Genomic DNA, 12,915 nt, shown 5'->3' with positions numbered 1-12,915 from the left:
TTGTCCATTGTATCATTTAAAGTTTGTGTTTCCTTGCTAATTTTCTGTTTGGTTGAACTATCCATAGGTGTGAGAGGTGTATTAAAGTCCCCCACTATTTTTGTGTTCCCGTTAATTTCCCCTTTCATACTTCTTAGCATTTGCCTTATGTATTGAGGTACTTCTATGTTGGGTGCAAATATATTTATAACTGTTATATCTTCTTCTCGGATTGATCCCTTGATCATTATGTAGTTTCCTTCTTTGCCTCTTATCATGGTCTTTATTTCAAAGTCTATTTTATATGATATGAGTATTGTTACACCAGCTTTCTTTTGGTCTCCATTTTCATGAAATATCTGTTTTCAGCCCCTCATTTTCAGTCTGCATGTGTCCCCAGGTTTGAGATGGGTCTCTTGTAGACAGCATATTGTCTCTTGTAATGGATACAAAACAAAACCCCTGTTTCATTATTGTATCCATTCGGGCAGTCTTTGTCTTTTGGTTGGAATATTAAACCCATTTACATTTAAGGTAATTATTGATAAGTATGATCCCATTACCATAAATGTAGAAATATACCATGTTCGTGGACTGAAAGAATCAATATAGTGAAAATGAGTATACTACCCAAAGCAATCTGTAGATTCAGCACAATCCCTATATCAAGCTACCAATGGTATTTTTCACAGAACTAAAACAAATAATTTCACAATTTGTATGCAAACACAAAAAAACCTTGAATAGCCAAAACAATATTGAGAAAGAAGAATGGAACAAGAGGAATCAATCTTCTTGACTTCAGGCAATACTACAAAGCTACAGTCATCAAGACGGTATGGTACTGGCACAAAGACAGAAATATAGATCAATGGAACAAAATAGAAAGTCCAGAGATAAATCCAAGCACCCATGGACACCTTATCTTTGACAAAGGAGGCAAAAATATACAATGGAGAAAAGACAAGTGTTGTGCTAGGAAAACTGGTCAACCAGTCAACCACATATAAAAGAATGAAACTAGAACACTTTCTAACACCATACACAAAAATAAACTCAAAATGGATTGAAAATCTAAATGTAAGGCCAGAAACTATAAAACTCTTAGAGGAAAACATAGGCAGAACACTCTCTGACATAAATCACAGCAAGATCCTCTATGACCCACCTCCCAGAGTATAAAAACAAAAATAAACAAATGGGACTGAATTAAAAGTTTTTGCACAATGAAGGAAACTATAAGCAAGGTGAAAAGACAGCCTTCAGAATAGGAGAAAATAATAGCAAATGAAGCAACTGACAAATAATTAATCTCCAAAATATACAAGCAGTTCATGCAGCCCAATACCAGAAAAACAAACCCAAACAAAAAGTGGGCCAAAGAACTAAACAGACATTTCTCCAAGGAAGACATACAGATTGATAATAAACACACAAAAAGATGCTCAACATCACTCATTATTAGAGAAATGCAAATCAAAACCACAATGAGGTATCATCTCACGTGGGTCAGAATGGCCACCATCAAAAAGTCTACAAACAATAAATGCTGGAGAGGGTGTGGAGAAAAGGGAACTCTCTTACACTGTTGGTGGGAATGCAAACTGGTACAGCCACTATGGAGAACAGTGTGGAGATTCCTTAAAAAACTGGAAATAGAACTGCCATACAACTCAGCAATCCACTGCTGGGCATACACACTGAGGAAACCAGAATTGAAAGAGATACATGTACCCCAATGTTCATTGCAGCACTGTTTAAAATAGCTAGGACATGGAAGCAACCTAGATGTCCATTGGCAGACAAATGGATAAGGAAGTTGTGGTACATGTGGTACACAATGGAATATTACTCAGCTATACAAAGGAATGCATTTGAGTCAGTTCTAATGAGGTGAGTGAAACTGGAGCCTATTATACACAGTGAAGTAAATCAGAAAGGGAAACATCAATACTATATATTAACGCATATATATGGAATTTAGAAAGATGGTAATGACAATCCTATATGCACGGCAGCAAAAGAGACACAGACGTAAAGAACAGACTTTTGGACTCTGTGGGAGGAGGCCAGGGTGGGATGATGTGGGAGAATAGCATTGAAACATGTATGTTACCATACATGTTTGGTATGTAGATGGCCAGTGCAAGTTCAATGCATAGGCAGGACACTCAAAGCTGGTGCCTCTAGGACAACCCAGAGGGATGAGGTGGGGAGGGAGGTGGATGAGGGGTTCAGGATGGGGGGACACATGTGCACCCATGGCTGATTCATGTCGACGTATGGCAAAAACCACCACAATATTGTAAAGTAATTATCTTCCAATTAAAATAAATTAATTTAAAAAAAATTGAAAATACGAAACAAATGTATCTTCATTTCTGGGATCCCCTCTTGTTTGACAGGCAGCTCTTCTTTACCTTAGGGAAAGGAGGGCACAAAGGGTCATAGAAGTCCTGCTGCTGCTGCTGCAAAGTCGTGTCACTCGTGTCCGACTCTGTGCGACCCCACAGACAGCAGCCCACCAGGCTCCCCTGTCCCTGGGATTCTCCAGGCAAGAACACTGGAGTGGGTTGACATTTCCTCCAATGCATGAAAGTGAAAAGTGAAAGTGAAGTCGCTCAGTCGTGTCCGACTCTTCGCGACCCCATGGACTGCAGGCTACCAGGCTCCTCTGCCCATGGGATTTTCCAGGCAAGAATACTGGAGTGGGGTGCCATTGCCTTCTCTGATAGAAGTCCTAGACTTTGAATTTCACAAGAAGGTTTTTGCATTCATAGTAAGATAGCCTGAAAAGAAGCATGTTTGATTTGCAAAATGTTTTTGTTGGAAAGGAGAGGACAAAACTGGTCTGACCCAGCACAGAAGGCCTGGAGGACTGAGGGCAGAGACATTGTGGACCAGAGAGACCTCTGAGACAGAGCAGAGTAGAAGATGGACCAGCACAGGTAGCAGTGGGCTAGTATCCAGACCAGGCCTGAGGATCCTGCCCCTTGAACCTCATGTGGATGGGGATGTTGGTGTGGGGCTGAGACCACAGAAATCCCAGCAGGTTTCCAGGGAGGCAAACCTGGGCTTTGTCTCTACTTGCTGTATAGAACTCTTGGCAGGTCCTTTGGAGGTCAAGAAGGCCCCTTGGCAGGTCAGCGATGGCTGAGTGGTGAGGCGAGGCAGACACAGGCCTGAGATGGCATCCTGGCCCCCCCACTTCCCAAGTGCAGCAGGAGCTCCTGGAATCTCCTGGACCTGAGTTGGGGCATGTGTTAGAGCTGAGAAAGCCAGTGTTCCAAAGGGCCTTGGCATGGGCTCAGGGGCACAGGGAACTCGCACCTGGAGCTCCAGATGAAGATCCCAAAGGCCAGGCAGTGCCAACAGGGATCTCAGAGGACCTGGGGAGGGCACGGTGCCCCAGGGACCCACCTGCTATCCTGGGAGGGAGCAGAGGAAGAGCCAAGGGAAGGCCCTGGATGGCCTGTTTACACACTAGGAAGGGATAGACTTCTAGGCAGAGTGGGACTGGGCCCTTGATTCTCAGCAGAGTTCTGTATGTGCAAAGCAAGTGAACATCCTTGCTTCAACCAGAACCATCACCTTAAGTTTTTTTTAATTGTTGTGAAATATACATAACGTGCGGAGAAGGCACTGGCACCCCACTCCAGTCCTCTTGCCTGGAAAATCCAATGGACGGAGGAGCCTGGTAGGCTGCAGTCCATGGGGTCACTAGGAGTCAGACATGACTGAGCGACTTCACTTTCACTTTTCACTTTCATGCATTGGAGAAGGAAATGGCAACCCACTCCAGTGTTCTTGCCTGGAGAATCCCAGGAATGGGGGAGCCCGTGGGCTGCCATCCATGGGGTCGCACAGAGTCGGACACGACTGAATCGACTTAGCAGCAGCAGCATACATAACTTGAACTCCACCATTTTAACCATTTTATGTGTACAATTCAGTGGCTAAGTATACTCACACTGGTGTGTAGCTATTTCCAGAATCTTTGAACTATTTCATTTTCTGAGCCACGGTAAAGTCCAGTTATAAAAAAATAAAGTAACAGTTTTAAAACTTTTTTTATAGCCAGTTTTATATATATAGCATGCAATTTTTTTTAACCCTCCCCCATTTTTGTAATTGTCAGTTAATCTTCTTAAAGACAAGATATGAAAACTGCATTTTAGGTAAATATATTGGATCTACCCAAACAAGTGGCAGGGCAGCCTCTAGTTTCAATCATGCTGCATCCTTCAAAAATATTCTTGGAATTATTCATTTGGATTGTCTTTTGAGTCTGTCACTGATCTTTTAAATACTTCAGTGGTTGCTAGTATTTTTCCTTTTATGGCAGACTTAGTTGAACATAATTTATAGTCCCACCTGGATGAATACAGTGACTTAGTTGAACATAATTTATAGTCCCACCTGGATGAATACAGTAGGGCATTACACTTCACCATACCATGTGGAAACAAAAACAGGGTGTGAATATGAGAGACGCAGGTTGTAAGGGGACCCAAGGTGATCCCAAAGGCAGGTGCAAATATGTTGCTAGGAACAGTAGGGAGCTGGGGAGAGTGGGGAGGAATGGGATTAAGTGTGAGCCAGTTTTCAAGAAGAATGCTTTCTGGTATAGAAACTCTTGCATGGCATCACTGACTCAATGAACATGAATTTGAGCAAACTCCAGGAGATAGTGAAGGACAGGGAAGCCTGGTGTGCTGCAGTTCATGCGGTCACAGAGTTAGACAGGACTTATTGACTGAACAATAAAAACCCTGCAGTGCTTGCTAAATAAAATATTTTCATGTGACTTTTACAATCATACTAAGACTAGACTTGACCTAAAACAGCTAAAGAAGGGGATGTCATCCTCCATACAGGATGCCTCTCTATGGAGTGTGTTAGCCACTCAGTTGTGCCCGACTCTTTGCAACCCTATGGACTGCAGCCCACCAGGCTCCTCTGCCCATGGGATTTTATAGGCAAGGATACTTGAGTGGTTTGCCATGTGGACGGGTCTTTATTTTTTGTTGTTAGGTTCAACAATGAAACAGAGGGAAGCAGAGTGGCTTCTGGCCTTTTGAGGGATGGAGTGAGGGGATTGTTGGGAGGCTCTGGGTGCTAGTGGGTGTTGGCAGAGGTCAGTGGGTGGTGCAGAGATGTTAGGGCCCTTTCTTGTCTTCCTCATGTTCCTGCGATTGAAGTACAGGGCTTCCACTGACTTTCCTACCCTGGCTCACCCTGCAGGGCACCTGGTGAGGATAAATGGGCTCTTATTCATAAAGCCTGACCACAAAATTTTAATTAGAGCATCATGAATGAAGATCAAAATGATCCCTAGGGCTCCGAGAAATGATTTTAACCTTTCCTGGAGCACTTCCTATTCATTTGAAAAGACCTTGATGAGATTTAAAACATTTGACACCAGAGAGCAACAAAAATGATTGAGAGGCTTAAAGGGCTAGTTTATGAGGAAACATTAGCAGCAATAAAGCTCCGCTAATAACACCAGGCTGAGGGAAAACAGGCAGATGGCAGCTTAATACGAAGATACTGAAGCACATTGCCTGAGGATGAGAGCTCTGCCTTCTGAAGATTAAGAAACCTTGAACTATTACAAGAATAGAGAAACCCAACAAGCTTCTCAGAGCTATGTGGTACTGACGCATTAGCACAGGTAATGGCTTTCCCTCCCCACGTGAAAGTAAGTTGGGAAGAAAAAAACAAAGGAAAAAGTTTAAAAGATGAAAATAAAGACAGGAGCATTCTTGAGGTGGGAGAGGAACAGATGGGTTAAAAAAAACTTTTTGGGGGGATTTTGCTTCTTAAACTGCGAGTTTCAGGAGTCACCCTGTGCTCCCAGCCCTTTTGGCGGTTGGTACCCGTGAGAACAACGTGAGATAAACTGAACTCACCGAGATTCCTGCCGCTCCCGGGGGGCCTGCCGGCCCTCGATCTCCCTGAAAAAAACATGTACTGCTTAGAATCAAACCCACTCAACCTCCACTGCCAAAACTGATGCTCAGATAATGATTTGGATTTGGTAAAGCTTCTTTTTGGAACTTTTAAATGTTGTCGATATTAGCTGGTGTGAAGCTAGAGGCCAGATGGGGAAAGGACAAAATAAGAACTGCAGTCAGTGGAACCTACTAAAGACTCCTCTCTCTCTTTTTTCCCCATAATACCAAAGCAAATAATAATACTAATGAAAATAAGCATTCATGGTATCATTTCTGTTAACCTATTCTTTAAGACAGAACCCCATAATACTTACAGGTAAAATTAGCCAATACATTTCTTCCATATATTCAAAAGTAACTTATTACCAATAATTAAAAGACTAAGACCTTGAATGTCTTCTGAAAAGTTTTCAATAGATTCATCTCATTGGATGTAGGGTTAAAATGAATGGGTTTAGAACTAGGGATTTTGTAGTTTCTCCTCATGAGGCCAATAAGAAGACCTCTGGAATTTCTCTGAACAGTGGAATGACTCAACCTTTTTTCCAAAGGCAGTGTGGTATTTTAGATAAAGCTGACAAGGCTAAAAATACTTATGGTTATATATGGGGCAATAAAATGGCAATTTTTGTTGGGCAGAATCGACATTAAAAAACTTCGTAAGTTCACTGAGGGACATAAAAGAAGATTTGATTAAACGGAGAGAGATGTTTTGTTCTTGGAGGGCAAGACAGCGCTGTAAAGGTGTCATTGCGCCCAAACTAATTTATAAATTTAATGCAATTTTTACAAATTGCAGCTTGATCAAATGATATTAAAGTTCACTTGGGATAATAAATATACTTGAGGATAAGAGAAAAAGTAAAAGAAGAATAATAAAGACATTAGCAATACCATATTTCAGCATGCAATAAAGCTATAATAATTGAAATATGGAATATTGGCCCAAGATTAAGCAGTATATCAATGCAATATAACAGCAAGTTCAGGAACAGACCAACATTTACAATAGGGTTTTAGTAAAGAAAGGGCTGTATTATTCAACAAATAGTGCTAATAATTGAATAATTTCTTTGAAAAAGTCTAATTCCTCTCTTTGCATTATACTCCATATAAATTCTGTAAGATTAAACATAAAACTGAAAGGCAAGGACCAATTAGGATAAAGACTCCATCATATAATATAGAAGTAGTGTCTTCATTATATAAACCGTAGCTACAGTTAAAAAAAAAAAGAACTAGTATAAAATGGGTGAAGGACCTAAACAGATAGTCCTCAGTTCACTTTGCTCTTTTAAACTGCAGGATTTTTACCCTGGAAATGAATGTACTGGGGCTTTTCATTCAATGGAAATATTTGCATATCTGATAAAGATGAAGTTAAGAGGGCTCCTGTCTGATCATATGGTCCTTCCAACGATTGGATCTCACAGTACTTTGAATCAGTCTAATTTAATTATCTGGCAGAACTCTTATTTCCATAATTATACCTGAGACCTAATCAAAAACAGTATCTCTCTGTAACCTCCACTGCCTGCATTCCAAGCTTGGACCACCATCTTCCATCACTGTAAATCACTCCCTTGAGTACCTTGAACCCCCCAAAATTTTGATGTCACAAAGACCTCTCTACCATCCCTGGTAGAAAAGTTTTCATGCTCCTTCACTCCCTAGATGCCCCTCTTGCTTGTGTATCTAGTTTAGATCCCATGGTCACTGGTTATAATCACTCCCTATATATACTGCTGGCTCACAGTTCCATCCGCACGTCTCTCACTTATTTGTCAAAACGGGAACTTGTTTAAACCCAGCTCCCCTCCTGCTCTGTGCGCATGGACACAATCTCACTGACTGGTCTCATTTCAGTTCATGACCATGAGTCTCGAGGGGCTTCTGCTCAGCCACCACACTCTGTGGTTCCTGGACTTGCCCTCTCGTAGAAGACCTTTTCCTCAAACTTCCAAACTCTTCTCCCTACCTCACTCTCAGATGAGACCTCTGGTCCCTGCATCTCAGTCTCCCTTGCTCACCCCCTGCTTTCTTCCTGATCTTAATATTGGAGGGCTTCAAGGCTCAGTCTGTGATCCTCTTCTCTTTAAAAAAAAATCTACTGTCATTCTCTTGGTGATCTTTTCCAGGCTCTTGACTTTCAGATAGCACCTATAGGCTTACACAATCAATCTATATCTGCACTTAGACCTCTTTTTAAACTCTACACTTTTCTATTGTACCACCTACTCCAGTACCCCCACTATGCTGTCTAGTAGATAATTCCCATAATTGGTCCCATGTCCAAAATTATACTATGGATCATTCTCATCCTACCCTCTCTGAACAGACTCTGTGTAGAGCTTTCCTCATTTCTGTTGATAACATGCCATCATCTCAGGTGCTCAGGTCAAGCACCTTGGAGCCATCCCTGACTCTTCTCTTAGACCCAGATCCCGTCAGCCCCATCGCCCTTCCTTCACAACATGTCCAGAGCCTCAGCCTCCTCAGGAGCTCCACTGATTCTGCTCTTGTCTGAGCCAACACCACTGCCCCATATATGGGTGTAGTCTGTGTCTTCCCTGTCCCATTGGGCTTCCCAGGCGGTGCTACTGGTAAAGAACCCGCTTGCCAATGCAGCAGATGTAAGAGACATGGGTTCGATCCCTGGGTCAGGAAGATCCCCTGGAGGAGAGCATGGCAATCCACTCCAGTATTCTTGCCTGGAGAATCCCATGGACAGAGGAGCTTTCCTTACACTCCAGCTGCAGGTATGTCACTTTTCTACTCAGAAGCCACCACTGGCTCCATATTTCACTCAGAGTGAGAGAGAAAGTCTTTATGATGGCTGATAAGCCTCTTTATTAATTAGTGCTTCTCAAACTACCTGTGGTGAAGGAGCAATTTACTTGCTTATTTATTTTCTAATGCATCATGAACCAATGTGGGTCACATGTTTGCATATTATGGCCATGTCAAAAGTCAAGTTGTTTACATGCTTGCTCTCCATCTGTGTGCTTACCCTGCCTCCAAACCCATGACAAAACTTGCAGACTGGCCCTGGTCCTCCATGGGCCAGCAAGCAGCACTGCTGGGCAGGGCTGCCCCTCACCTCCACCCCACCTCTCTGACCTGATCTCCTAGCATGCTTCCCTCGCTCACTCGCGGGTCTCCTTGAATGTATAGGATTGTTCCCGTCTCAGGGCATTTAAGACCTTCTTTTTCTAGTTGTATATATTTAAGGTATACAGTTTGATGATGTGATATACATATATATTGGTAAATGATCACCATAATCAAGCTAATTCACATCTCCATCACCTCTCACAGGTCACTGTGTGTGTGTCTGTGTGTGTGTTGAGAACACTTAGCAAATTTCAAGCATACATTTAGTATTGTTACCTAGCATCACCCTGCTATACATTAAATCTCAAGAACTTACTCATCTTGCCTGGAACTTTCTTCCTTCTGGCTTCAGGGGTTTAGCTAACTCACCATCCCCCCACCCCTTCCAAGTCTGCTTAGTTCCTGATTTCTCAGACCACCTGATTTAAAATCACACCCTCCCCTTCTGCACTCCTGATGCCCTTTAATCGCCTCTACTTTTTCTTTCTTTCCACAGCACTTACTAACAATATTATTAATTATTTGTATTTATTCTCTTAGTTTCTGTATTTCCCGCTTAGAACATAATTTTCACAAGGACAGAGATTTCTGTCTATTTTGTTCTCTTAGGTATCCCCAAACCTAAAACAGCTCCTGGTCCAATGGTAGGTGCTCAGTAAACATTTCTGAATGTTGAACTGGTGAGCACACGCTTAACCCTGCACTTACCTTTACACCAGGAAATCCTTCTAGTCCTGGCAACCCCATTGCACCAGGTTCTCCCTGTTAAATATGAACATAAGAACACAAAAGCAACAATCAAAGGTTTCTAAATCATTCATTTCAAAAGCAAGGATTTTTTATTTTTTTGCCTAGAAAGTACTCTCTCAAATACTGATTGGTAATTTAGCAAGCAAACAGTATGCTCTATTTTCAAGCATCTGTATTCTTGCATTTGGTATTTGAAAATAGTTAGAAAATAAAGCTATTCCCTGAAGTATGAGTATTTTTTCTAATTAACTGTTTTTATTCTGATTAAGAATCTGCTCTGAATGAATTCCTCTAGTCAGTGATAACTCCAATTTCAATAAGAGATAGAAGAAAAGGCTGGGCTTTAATAAACTTTGCATTTGTGAGGTACCTAAGGCTTCCAGATTGTCAGAAAACAAGACTAAAGATGGAGCTCTCAAACCAAAGTTTATCATCCCTCAATATTCCCTGGAGCTGGACATGAACTTTGGTGCTTCAGAGGACAGCCCCAGGGGCAGTTACTGCTGATGTGTCACTGAGAGGAGACGAGTAAGCCTTTCTATTAAAAAAATCTGTTACATATGTTGCTGTATGGTCACAGCTGACTGTAAACTTTAGGTCCTCAAGGAACCCATTTAGAAAGGTTAGGGCGAAGGAAGCTGCTAACTTATAACAATAAACATTATGGGTTTTAAATTAAGAGAGACTAAGTGGGTTGACATGGAACAACAGCCTGGTTCCAAATAGGAAAAGGAGTATGTCAAGGCTGTATATTGTCACCCCGCTTATTTAACTTATATGCAGAATACATCATGAGAAATGCTGGGCTGGAAGAAGCACAAGATGGAATCAAGATTGCTGGGAGAAATATCAATAACCTCAGATATGCCCATGACACCATCCTTATGGCAGAAAGTGAAGAGGAACTCAAAACCCTCTTGATGAAAATGAAAGAGGAGAGTGAAAAGTTGGCTTAAAGCTCAACATTCAGAAAACGAAGATCATGGCATCTGGTCCCATCACTTCATGGGAAATAGATGGGGAAACAGTGGAAACAGTGTCAGACTTTAGTTTTCTGGGCTCCAAAATCACTGCAGATGGTGACTGCAGCCATGAAATTAAAAGACGCTTACTCCTTGGAAGGAAAGTTATGACCAACCTAGATAGCATATTCAAAAGCAGAGACATCACTTTGCGAATGAAAGTCTGTCTAGTCAAGGCTATGGTTTTTCCAGCAGTCATGTATGGATGTGAGAGTTGGACTGTGAAGAAAGCTGAGTGCTGAAGAATTGATGCTTTTGAACTGTGGTGTTGGAGAAGACTCTTGAGAGTGCCTTGGACTGCAAGGAGATCCAACCAGTCCATTCTGAAGGAGATTAGCCCTGGGATTTCTTTGGAAGGAATGATGCTACAGCTGAAATTGCAGTACTTTGGCCACCTCATGCGAAGAGTTGACTCATTGGGAAAGACTCTGATGCTGGGAGGGATTGGGGGCAGGAGGAGAAGGGGACGACAGAGGATGAGATGGTTGGATGGCATCACTGACTCGATGGACATGAGTCTGAGTGAACTCCGGGAGTTGGTGATGGACAGGGAGGCCTGGCGTGCTGTAATTCATGGGGTCGCAAGGAGTAGGACACGACTGAATGACTGAACTGAACTGAAGTGGTTTGATTGTTGTTGTTCTGTCACTAAGTCGTGTCCAATTTTGCAACCTCGTGGACTGTGGCATACCAGGCTTCCCTGTCCTTCACTATCTTTCACAGTTGGCTCAAATTGATGTCCATTGAGTCAGTGATGCTATCTAACCATCTCATCCTCTGTCGCCCCCTTCTCCTTTTGCTTTCAATCTTTCCCAGCATCAGGGTCTTTTCCAGTGAGTCAACTCTTCATATAAGGTGGCCAAAGTATTGGAGCTTCAGCATTAGTCCTTCCAATGAATATTCAGGGTTGATTTCCTTTAGGATTGACTGGTTTGATCTCTTTGCAGTCCAAGGGACTCTCAAGAGTCTTTCTTCAGCAACACAATTTGAAAGAACCAGTTTTTCAAGCCTAGCCTTCTTTACGGTCCAACTCTCATATCTGTACATGACTACTGGAAAAAGCATAGCTTTGACTAGACGGATCTTTGTCAGCAAGGTGATGTCTCCATTTTTTAATATTGTTTATGTTTGTCATAGCTTTCCTTCCCAGGAGCAAGATTCTTTTAGTGTCAAGGCTGCAGTCACTGTCCGCAGAAATTTTGGAGACCAAGAAAATAAATCTGCCACAATAAAATCTGTTTTTCCCTCCTATTTGCCATGAAGTGATGGGACCGGATGCCATGATCTTAGTTTTTTGAATGCTGAACTTCAGGCCAGCTTTTTCACTCTATTCTTTCACCCTCATCAAGAGGCTCTTTAGTTCCTCTTCACTTTTGGCCATTAGAGTGGTATCATCTGCTTGTCTGAAGTTGTTGATATTTCTCCTGGAAATCTTGATTCCAGCTTGTGATGCATCCAGGCTGGCTTTTCGCATGATGTACTCTGCATGTAAGTTGAATAAGCAGCCTTGATGTACTCCTTTCCCAATTTTGAACCAGTCCATTGTTCCATGTCCAGTTCTAACTATTGCTTCTTGATCTGCATACAGGTTTCTTGGGAGACAGATTAAGTGGTCTGGTATGCCCATCTCTTTAAGAATTTTCCACAGTTTGCTGTGAACCATAAATTAATGTTAACTACAAATATATTCTCAGGACACTGGATACTTTCAACATAATCATATAGAAAATGTAGCTTTCCAAGTCCATTCTCTATAAATGTCCATTCTCTATAAATTTTTGCATGCCTAATGCTAATCTACTTCAAAAATACTACCAACACTAACTTCTATTATGAGTTATGATATTGTCCTTATTATGAGATGCTTAATGAGAAGCATATGATCTGGATACTTTCTTTGCTCCAAAAATCTTTTTAGACATCTACCAATATGTAACCTGCCAATCAGAAAAAAAGATGTTTAGATTCTATTCTGCATGAAGCTCTGTAATAGAGGCCTTGGGTCATTGACAAAGGAAATAAGCTCTTTGATTCTCCTTGTTTATATTCTCAGTTATCCTTAAGACAGAGGAATTGGTTGAACAGTGCTCAGC

General features: G+C 41.8%; 1 protein-coding gene across 1 annotated transcript in view; it reads right to left on the bottom strand.

Moving 5' to 3' along the window:
* Positions 1-12,915, bottom strand: part of COL19A1 (collagen type XIX alpha 1 chain) — a 412,517-nt gene that overhangs the window by 20,637 nt on the left and 378,965 nt on the right. The window contains exons 41-42 of the mRNA XM_070377142.1: positions 9,759-9,812; positions 5,892-5,936 (exon numbers count right to left, since the gene is read on the bottom strand). Of these exons, the coding sequence (XP_070233243.1) occupies positions 5,892-5,936; positions 9,759-9,812 (99 nt within the window). The remainder of the gene's footprint in view (positions 1-5,891; positions 5,937-9,758; positions 9,813-12,915) is intronic.

This window comes from Bos mutus, chromosome 9 (assembly GCF_027580195.1).
Source record: "Bos mutus isolate GX-2022 chromosome 9, NWIPB_WYAK_1.1, whole genome shotgun sequence".
In the NCBI taxonomy this organism is placed as follows: Eukaryota; Metazoa; Chordata; class Mammalia; order Artiodactyla; family Bovidae; genus Bos; species Bos mutus.
Note: the sequence above shows the minus strand (reverse complement) of the source record. Positions and strands in the feature narration are given on the sequence as shown.